The 11,627-nt window shown below is 35.4% G+C and overlaps 1 protein-coding gene across 1 annotated transcript; it reads right to left on the bottom strand.

Annotated features, from left to right (window-relative positions):
* Window positions 1-475: 475 nt before the first annotated feature.
* Window positions 476-9,824, bottom strand: LOC137388651 (uncharacterized). Its single transcript, XM_068075121.1, has 6 exons — window positions 9,663-9,824; window positions 8,533-8,682; window positions 8,011-8,100; window positions 7,711-7,764; window positions 4,067-4,143; window positions 476-1,036 (listed from the first exon to the last, which is right to left on the bottom strand). The coding sequence occupies exons 1-5, from the start codon at window positions 9,790-9,792 to the stop codon at window positions 4,079-4,081; spliced, it is 489 nt and encodes a 162-aa protein (XP_067931222.1). The 5' UTR covers window positions 9,793-9,824; the 3' UTR covers window positions 476-1,036; window positions 4,067-4,078.
* Window positions 9,825-11,627: the final 1,803 nt, after the last annotated feature.

Below are 11,627 nucleotides of genomic sequence, written 5' to 3'. Positions count from 1 at the left end.
AAACTCAATCTATATATATATTTCTCAAAGTCCGTGTGTTGGAATTCCGTCTGTCTGTTGGAAATCCGGCTATAGCTATTATTAGAACAGCTGAGCTTGACAACAATAAAGACTCAAATTCATGGAATTTCATGGAAATTCATGGAATTCTTACTGTCATTGGAAGCCTAATCTTATTAACTAGCTTAGTGGAGTTTCCATTGGCAATATGCCAGGCCACTAGCTTGAAAGGTACAGTTGTTTGACAAAGTTTTAAATCCTTTACAGTTGTTTTTATTTCTCTTTTAATTTATTCAACTACACGACGCACTTCTCTCATGATATGTAGTTTGAAAGTTGGAATGGCAAATGTTGTTATATATTAAATACAAATCAATTTTCTGTCCAAAGACTCTTCTATTACACGGGCAACGCCGGGTGGCACAGCTAGTTTTTACATATAAATGACAAGCCAATTCACACTTATGTAGTATTATGTATGCTGCATATAACACTGCCAGAAACAAGTATTACCAGAGAAATTAAAAAAGAGTTGTGCAAGTGAGCATTTCCTTACTGGCGTATCACACAGATTGTCAGCTTGCTGATATTGACTAGCGATTAATTGGATAGGTTAGGAACAAGGGTTTGGGGTTGATATTCATTTACAAGCTCTGCGAAACTCCGCAATTGTCACATGTTTCACTTATCATAATAATTAACTTTTTTTTGATACTGCGTAATCACTCCAATATTCTGTAATAAAAACTTTACTATAGTTAGCAATTATTGCAGTGCCATAATAGGCTCTACTAAGTATCCTTCGTGTCTCTCGCTCCGATCAGTTTGCGATGAGCGAGCAACAAGTAGATAAAATCTTTTTACTATAATGGATAAAAACAAAACAATAAAAACAGAGCTAGACAAATGAAAAAAGCAAAACAAAATTACAGAAAAAAGTAAAAAAAAACAGAAGTACATGTATATGTATTTTTAACACCCATATATTGTGCAAAGGATGACGAAATTCAGGACCCCGCATAAGAGTTCTGCGAACCTAAAACATATCACAAAACACCCTTAGACTGTAGCATAAAAAGTGGTGGCTACTCTGACCACTCACTATGGCCGTGACCTTAGACATCCTCACAACCTATCTGTAGCCTGAGCCTCATGACCCCGATCATACAAGATAAATCAAAGCCTGACAAATTTGAAAGATCATCTAGTGACTTCAGCCTTTACTGATGTTAAAGCATAATATTGAAAAATGTTTTAATTACTACACTAGTACTGACAAGAAGTCTAAAAGAATGAAATAAAGTAACTATAGTCAGTATGTAATATTCTCTAAGTAGTATATAGTGATATTCTCTTTATTGAAGTTTAAGGATCAAATCTTAACAACTGATATAATAAGTCATATAGCCATTTGCTGATTCCTACCAATATTATAGGCTGGTGGGCGATGAACTTTTGTTTTTTGTATCTTCGCTGTCTAAATTATGCTAACAGCTTATCGCATATGCCCTATTGACCACTTGATGGCTACCCCGCAAACAAAGACAACTGAGCACAACAAACATTAATCCTACTTGTCATATATCTAGAACGCCTGTATGTCCCAAGAATTTATTTTTTAAAAGTTGACTTGCAACAAAATTTACGTTACAGTTATTTGGTATCAAAAGTTTCACCATGTTTTACTCTGCTGTGTTGTAGGTGCAAAATATGTGGAAATATGATTACAAACTCTTAAAAGCTCAAAAACGAAAAGCCGCCGTAGATTGGAATCAGTTTATTGCTCTGACAATGTTATTACATTTGGTTATTGTTTTGTCACGTGATGTTCTCACGTGAATTGAAGGTTCATGTATTAAGTACCTTCTTGTAGCACTAGTCTATGACAAACACTTCGGGTTTTACCGAAGATCCCGTATCAAATATAGATGCTCGCTACTTTACAGTTTTGTTTCGGCATTATTCAATCGTCAAGTCGTAATCTGATCACGTGACCCAATACTTCGCAAATAATTTTTGCAGCACTTTTCAATTATCACAGGTATCCAACAGGCTTGTCATGATTATCAGACAATGATATGTACTCCTTCGAGCTAAGGTTAAAAAATTAAACAAAATTTTCGGTAAGTTATAAGATATCACTGAATATCACTGATATCACTAAAAGTGACAGCATTACAATGACGATAAAATAGACGCGTAAAAACAATAAACATGGTTCTATTGAATGCCTGAAGTATATTTGTGAAAATATTTCGACGAATGAGGTTGCATGAAAGTGTAAACAGAAAACATCTTTTAACAACTACGTTCTATTTGAGCCGTTTTGGAAAGAGAATCCAAACTACGGCGGTCCCGTGTGGCTGAGATTAACTGTTCGTTTTTTAGCTTTTAAAAGCTTGTAATCACATTCCCACATATTTGGCACCTACAACACAACAGAGTAAGACATGGTGAATCTTTTGATACCAAATAACTGTAGTGTGAATTTTGTTGCAAGTCAACCTTCAAAAGCACTTTCAGTATCCATTGTTTCTTTTTCCTGCTGCCTGATTAGCATTTGCTGACATTGGCCAGTGAAATGAAGTCAAGACTATATCAAATCAAATATTGGCCATTTTAAATTAACTATACTGAACAAGAAGTAGAAAGTCGTAGGAGTTGTCTACTTTTACGCATTATAAGGACATATATAATGCACGATGGCTGCCTCGGAGTTCAAAGTTGGCAACTGAAAACTGTAAGTCTAGTCTGTCTCAGGTAACTGTAAGCTGACTCTGCTAGAATCACCAATAAAGAGATATTTATTGGTTCACAGTTTATTTTGTATACATAAATCTCAGAAGGCTAAACTAGGAGATATTAAAAGCCTGACAAGGCTCTGTGCATGTACTGGTGAAAATATTTTTCTCTAATTGCTGAAGTTGTTAGCAAAATAAAAATCAATTCTATAACTCTATCCCAGATAAACACAACAAATATTATAAAGTAAACCACAAATGATTAAAATATACTAAATACAGACATTTTGTTTATGACCTAGCAGTATAAGCCTGGCACTGCCCAAATTCTTTTCATGTTCAAGCAGACCATATAAGCTCGCAGCTCATACACTGCTTTCAAGTCAGAAATCCATGAACACACTGAAGGAAATTGTCCTTAATGCGTGCCAAGGTACAGTCCTGATTTTTTTAACTCGATAGATCATGGCACATTTATATGTAAGACAACAATTTATGAGTGTCGAGAACTCAATTGAAAGGCATTCCATAAACTAAAGTAAGTCGTTATCAACCAAATATTTTCTTAATTCTTTCAAGAGTACGGTAATAAATTTTGTTGAGCAGCCACAGTGGCTGCTCACAAACATATTAGCACACCCACACGCATGCACACACGCACACACATTAATGCATGCACACACTTATGCACATACACCAACCCACCAAAAACAAACACATACTCACACACACACGCACACACATGCACACATGAGCACACACGCGCGCATACACACACGCACATAAGCACACACATGCACACACACACGCTCACAAGCACACACACATGCGCACATGCCCACACACGGGAGTGCGCACGTACACATGCACTCACGCACACATGCAACTGAATACACACACTCGTACCCAAATGCACATGTGCACACACACGCACACAAGTACGCAAACTAACTACTAGCACAGTAACGGCTAACATACTAACACAACGATACTAACACAGTAACACATTAAAACACTCACATACTATTACAACAACACATACAACTACTATCACACTAACACAACAACACATTAAAACATAAACACATTAATACAACATCCCAATAATACATGCATACCAAAACACAATACACAAAAATACACACACTGGCACATTAAAATACACACTACCATACACACTAATATGGGCACTAATATATACACCAACACACCCACACAATTACAGTGGAAGTTATAGCTTTATGTAGATATGAATATCCAATAAACATGAAAAACAAGCATGCAATACTCTTTATTATGTTTATATCATAAAGCATCAAACCTACCTGCTGTATGCATTACTTGGGCTGTTTTTTTACAGCTTGTAGAATTGCTTGAGAAATATCTCTAGCAATTTTCTCACCTACCAAAAAGAAAAAAAAAACAATTTGTTTACCCATTTGATCCACCAAAAGGAAAGCAGAACAATTTGTTTACCCATTTGATCCACCAAAAGGAAAGCAAAACCATTTGTTTATCCATTTGATCCACCAAAAGGAAAGCAGAACCATTTGTCCATATAACAACATAACTGCCTAACCATATAACATTACAACTATATAACTGCACATATACAGTAACTACCTAACTATATAATTGTACAGTGATCAATCCTCAATCAAACATTGCCAAATTAAAACATATCCAAGGACCATGCCAAACATATGCAAATGAAGTGACCTATGATTTTTGAAAAGCCGGTAATAGCCACTTCCAAAGGGAGTATGTATATTGAACTCAAGATCTTAGCTAGTATCTAAAATCAGACAATGCTTTTACCATTTGCATTCAAAACAAACCTTTTACCTTTCAAATTTTAATGGGATGGCATGATATAGCTGTCTATCAGTTTTCAGATAAGCACAAACTTATATAATATCACATACAGTAATGTTCATTAAGTAGTCATGTTCATTAGTCATTGCCTAAGAATCACTTGATTAGCATGAACCTTTCAAGAGAGAAAATAAGTTTTTATAAACATTTGACATACACAAAAATTTAGTAATGCCCTAGTTCATGTATTAAGTAGTTTTTAGCAAAAAATATAGGAATTTATTTTACTTTGTTATATTTTGTAAATCTATAAAAAGATTTCAACTGTGCAACTGTGTCACTAAATATCTATGCCCATGCTGCTATAAAGCAAAATAATTATACAACCAGACAGCTACATGTTTATAGCTGTGTAGCTATACAGCTACATGTTTATAGCTGTGTAGCTATACAGTTACATGTTTATAGCTGTGTAGCTATACAGCTACATGTTTATAGCTGTGTAGCTATACAGTTACATGTTTATAGCTGTGTAGCTATACAGCTACATGTTTATAGCTGTGTAGCTATACAGTTACACTAACTGAATGCCTGGCACTACACGAGTAAGAAAGTGATTACCCAACGAAATTGAGTAACTTAACTGGTAAGATAGTAAGTTAATAGTCTAAATCTTTACTGAAACACTTGTCATGTATGAAGCCAGCTTAATAACCATCGCATTATGTGTAATGATGAACTGTGCTAGTTAATAACCCCACGAGCTTTAGGTGTCAGTATTTTAACCGATGTAATAACTGGCAGCCCAATCATTCATAATACCGAAGTAGATTAGATCGCTGGTCTAAAGGTCTGAAAGTTCTGAGACCAAAGTCTCCGCGAAGTACATTGTTCATATTTAGAACTTTATCGCTACAACTAAGCACATGAATGATATATGACAGACAGTGAGATTTACATATATAGATAGCAATATTGTTATATAACTGTTTTACTTTACAGTCATATAAGTATATAAGCTTTACATCAAGTTACATATGTAACGGCTCATATTTTTTCAATACAAACGCGGCATTTCGTATAGCACACAATTAGAGCTGGAATGAGACCAAGGAAGGCAGGGTCGGGCCAGGCTCAGGGTCAGCAATGAGGGTCAAGATCGAGTCGGGCTGGGTCAGCACGCGCGAATTTTTATTCATTTAAGGTTAAAGGTTGACTGGCAACAAAATTCACATTATAGTTATTTGGTATCAAAAAGATTCACCAAGTCTTACTCTGTTGTGAAGTAAGTGCCAAATATGCAGAAATGAGATTACAAGCTCTTAAAAGCTCACAAACGAAAAGCCGCCGTAGATTGGAATTTGTTTATTTCTCTGACGTAGTCATTACAGTTTGGTTATCGTCTTGTCACGTGATGCTCTCGCGTGAATTGAAAGGCCGATAAAAAGCTCAATTTAAAACTTGTCGTTGCACTAGTTTATGACAAACACTTCGGGTTTTACCGAAGACCCCGTATCAAATATAGATGCTCGCTACTTTACAGTTTTGTTTCGGCATTATTCAATCGTCAAGTCGTAATCTGAACCCAATACTTCGCAAATAATTTTTGCAGCGTTTTTCAATTATCACAGGTGACCAACAGGCTCGTCATGATTATCAGACAATGATATGTACTCCTTCGAGCTAAGGTTAAAAAGTTTAACGATTTTTTACGGTAAGTTGAAACATATCAGTGCTAAAAGTGACAGCATTACAATGACAATAAAACAGGCGCGTAAGAACAATAGACATGGTTTTATTGAAGGCGTGAAGTATATTTGTGAAAATATTTCGACGTATGAGGTTGCATGAAAGTGTGAACAAAAACCATCCTGTAACAACTACATCCCATTTGAGCCGTTTTGGAAAGCGAATCCAAACTACGGCGGTCCCGTGTGGCTGCGATTAACTGTTCGTTTTTGAGCTTTTAAGAGCTTGTAATCACATTCCCACATATTTTGCACCTACAACACAACAGAGTAAGACATGGTGAATCTTATGATACCAAATAACTGTAATGTGAATTTTGTTGCAAGTCAACCTTTAAGAGATAGTTCTATTACAGCCTAATGTTGTGACATCAATAACCTAAGATACAAGAATCCATTATCACACCAATCATTATATTTTGTGGCTTGGTTTATAGATGCAATCTACGATTTATGGCTAGACATTGGTGGATTAATGCTATTCAATGGGTGATAGATTAATGGCATGACTTCAGCTGAAGTGTTTTGATTACAGATTTTATTTTCAACTCTGCTATTATAATCAACAAGAAGAGATTAGTTAAGAAATACTTTACACATATAGAAATAGATAACTCAGCATAGTAGAAAGCAAAAATCCATCACTTCCCTAAAACTTATGGCATCGGTGAAAGAAACTCAAATTAAAAACAATTAGACGCGCTTTTAAGTTCCTCAGGATACCTTCGTTGTAAATGCCTCAATAGTATTGAGGTGAACTCTTCTTCGTAGCTTAACTTGCTTTACCATATTGTACAAATAACATGGTATTTCCCTTTCGTGACTAGCTTCTTCATTAACTCTCAGACCACTGACATGTTGATTATTTCTTGCCAAAAATGTTGTAAACACCTATAGTTTAAAGACTATTGTCGCAGACGTAAAAATATAGTAGTGACTCACCTTGTTTTATTTCGCCTGGTCCTTTCGCGCTAGGACTATGCGCGACTCTAATTCAATCGCGCTTAAAAAGTGATATACAATCGCTTTCGTTTAGCCGTAAACCTACCCGTGTCTTTGTAAAGGAAGACCCGAGGGTCGGGTGGCCCGACCCGGGTACCTCTGACCCGGTGGGTCAAGACCGGACGAGCTACCCGTTCCAGCTCTACACACAATAGGCTCTCAAATGAATATAAAAATGTTTCATATGGCAATATTACTGTATACCTACATAGTTATATAGCTATATAACTATAAAGCTATACAGCTACATAAGTTTATAGCTATATAGCTGCATAACTGCATGAGTATAAAAACATAACTATATAGCTATATAAATTTATAACTATATAGCTATTAAACATCTTATCGCCTGTTACATTCACATGAAGAAATGTTCAGTATTTTCAACGACTATGTTTGCATACTTGCTTGCTTCTTTGCAGCCTCCTTAGCTTTCTTTTCCTTGAAACCCTTACGAACTGAAACAAACAGGTTTAGCTATCAGTCAAGTGGTTCTCAAAACCTTTCACAGTGTAGTATGAAAGGACAAACTTTCAAAAAGTAAAAAGTGTTTTTTGTAGTAAAGAAACTGATGTAGATCATGCTAATTACTACAAATTAAAAAAGGTAAACCTTTTTGCGGCAGATTCCTGTAGAAAAGATGCAATAATTTCATAGTATTAGAAACTAAACGAGCCCTTTGGTGTTCATAAAACAAGGCCTACCTCCATCAACAGCTAAAGCGACAAGTTCGACAACACCGGGAACTAGCTGTGGTGCTCTATCCGCAGAGGCCTTGACTAGCATCTCTCCATCTGTACATAACAGTCATCAAGTAACGCATTGGAAGATGGTCATGCATATCACTGAACTTTGCATGCATATGGCGATACAAAACGCAACATGTGAACAGGCGTAACAGAAAATAATTCAACCAGAAATGAGAATGTTTTTAAGCTTAGGTTTGAATACACCTACTGAACTGCTAAAATACAATGTATGTATTAGCACTCTGGGGATCATTATTACACACCTGCCACCTTTATCAACACCCATGTGACATTCATCAATTTGTTATTGTGCTATTTTCCATTGTCACTAACAATTATTTTAAAAACTGTCTATAAAGGCTTGCATAATTAAATTTTATTTGTTATATCATTTAGTAGGTACAAGTACCAGAGTTATTTAGTAAGTAAGAATACAAGGGTTATTTAGTAGTTACAAGTGGAAGAGTTAGTACTCACCAACTCCACGGTCCTTCCTTTGAGCGGTCTGCATGGAGGGATTATGCTGTGAGATAAACTGAGGCTGTATTTGGTAGTTAGGATTTAATCGAGGACTTGCATGGTGGAACTCGTCACCACCCGTGATACACTTAGATTTGTTGTACAAGCCTTTAAGAACATTTTTAGACATATCAGTAGATGTATCAATAGATGTATCTGATAATAAAATAATAGTCTGCAAAGATAATGAGCATAATGTCATTGTATGTTTCAGCATTTTCCTTTAATTTTTAAATTAGTTTTACTAAATATAGTTATCAAATAAAAATAACATTAATAAAGTCCAGACAAGCCATCGCTCAAAGGCGCATTGGCAAATAGTTGTGACACTTTAAGGTAATATGCCATGTATCATGGTACTCTATAAGATCTTTTGTTACATCGGCAGATAAACTAAGTCTAGAAAACAACTTCTATGACTGAGAAAAATACCATAACCAAACATATGGGTAACCAAGCATGACCAACTAGATAGGCAAAGTCCTTTTGCACATTAACGTATCTTTTCTATGTTGTTATGCAAGCATGTAATTATAGAAATCACAGTATCGGCATTTGCTTTCGATGTTTGTAATGGCTATAAAAAGATTAAATGTTCCTTGATTATCTTTAGACAAGTTAATAACAACCATGTTGTTATTAAAAGTACCAACAATTTTGTAGTATTCATATGAATAAACAAATTAGCCTAAGGACCTTATTAACTTAGAGACAAAAACATAGATTACAATGTTAAATGAAAGAAAGTTAGGATGTGTAAAGCCTACTCAAACACAAGCAAAAGATGAAATATTTGCCTTTTTGAAAATTTTATTTATTATCTGCAAGCCAGCCCAATGCACTTTAATAATGGAGATGAATTTCATGCTCATTGAGGCAATCCAGGAGTTATCTGCTCTGCAATTTCAAAAAGGTTTCTATTTAATCAATTTTCATTGGCTGATGTGGAGTACCCATTGACCATTAAACGTGATTGATGAGTCGTTTGCACACCCATTGGTAGCCATATTGAATTCTACTTTGTCAGGGTATCACTTCATGCGATCAGACTTACATATCTGCTTGAAAAAATTGCATTGTACACCTACCCCTATCAACGCTCTGCTTAGTAGGAGATGTTTGCAGCTTGTAAGAACTCTTGCCAGCTTCCACTTCTGATTTTCTGTGCTGTGATTGGTTGTACAATTGAAAGTTGTCTGTGATTGGTTGGTTGCTCATATTTTGCTTGACTTCATGCCCAACAGCTCGTGGGTGGCTTGTGAAAGGTGATGGATTTTCTAAAAGGTATATACATAAGTTGATAAGTAACTAAGTAAGTAAGTACGTGTAAATAAGTAAGTAAATAAGTGAGTAAGTTGCAATTAAAACTGTTCCAAGTAAATCTCTTTGGGTAATTGAGAGGAAGATAGTTGGATTTCTTCTATTTAGCATTTTGCTGTTTTTTAATAAAGCTTACTTTATTTGAGCACTGACCAATAGAATTCATTGCAAGACCATAGATGGCTGCAATGAATCAATAATTGGTTGTTGCCTCTCCTTTCATAAGTTAACTAGATGAATGCTCAGCGTTGCACGGGTATTAAAAACAGCTTATAAACAATGGCAATAATGTAGTTGCCTGACACTTGCCATTAGCCTAGCACATTGCCAATGGCTAACTTGAGTAAGCAATATCCCGATTGCTAAACTTAGTAATAAGAGTCATTAGAGCAAGCTTTAGTGACGTTGCACTGTAACGCAGAGTGCTATGTGTATTTTAACCTACATAATGGCTCATATTGCCCGCTGAACTCATTACATCTCGGGTAGCTTATTTGGTAAATTCTTGTCCGGTGAATCGGAAGTTCCGAGATCAAATCCAGTGTGAAGCAGATATTTTGTTCCTATGTTTTAATAGCTATAGCTGAAAATACCGAACGAGATTTGAGACTTTGAGATTTATATATGTATAATTATAGAATATCATTAGCAAGTCTAAATACAGATTAGGCTGTGAAAGGATTAGCAATGCCTGGTCGCTCTTCATTGTTAGCCGCAGAAATTGTTTCAAATCAGCATAACAGAATAATAATTGTTATAAGTTTGAATTATGTGACATGAAATTGACCTTGGTGTATTTCTGCATCATAAATAGTATTATTATAATCTTAACATTCACAAGAAATAAGAGCTTTCGAACTATGCAATATTATTTTAGCTATGCAAAACTTCACACTTGTTGATTTTACCCAATGTCTTCTTTTCTCTTTATCATCCAGTTCATATACATGTATGAGACTTTTCTGGACCTTGGCAAGTAGTTTTGAACTTCACTCTAACTAGTTTGTATTAATGGTCCTCGAACTGCTATGCTGAAATTCTTGCTTCCCCACCATCTGCTGTGCTGTACTGATAGGCATAGTTATAAAGCTTTGAAAATGGTTTAGTTCCAGCATAACCGACAGTTAGTCTAATAGAAGTGGCTGACAATAGATAAGTAAGATAGTAAGACAACTCTATCAAATGGCAAGCGCCAAGATTGGGGTCATGCTCTCGGTGGGCATGACACCGCTAAATCTGCCAAAACAACTGAGCCAGAATAACTGTAGCTTCAGAGTTTCAATATATACTGGATGACTCTTGCTTGACAGCAATTCTATGATTACAATCTATATTATGACCAATTTATGACTCATCCCGGTTGGAAACCTAAGCATTTATTTGCTTAGCAAATATGCGTAGCTCTTTTTTGCAGATTCGCTTCTTGCCTTATCTTACACATTAAATTTTTTTCAAGAAATTACTATATTATCACCAAGGTATCATATTTTATATTAGAACATTTAGTTAAATAAATAGAACAAACTTCGTATTTTTATGTTAATCTAAATTAGAGACATGCAAACATTGCATACATAATCAAGTTACTGTTTAACACCGGAAGTCTGGGCACTAAATACATGTATTTAAGGAAAATAGTTTTTGGTTTAGTGAATTCAGGTGGAGAAAACTCGGTTGCATAGTTCTGCCTTGTTTTCTTTTGAACTTCCGGCTTACTTAAAGTTACAAAATTT

Source organism: Watersipora subatra, chromosome 2, assembly GCF_963576615.1.
Source record: "Watersipora subatra chromosome 2, tzWatSuba1.1, whole genome shotgun sequence".
Taxonomy (NCBI): domain Eukaryota; kingdom Metazoa; phylum Bryozoa; class Gymnolaemata; order Cheilostomatida; family Watersiporidae; genus Watersipora; species Watersipora subatra.
The sequence above is the reverse complement of the archived record's forward strand: the minus strand, read 5'-3'. Positions and strand labels throughout refer to the sequence as shown.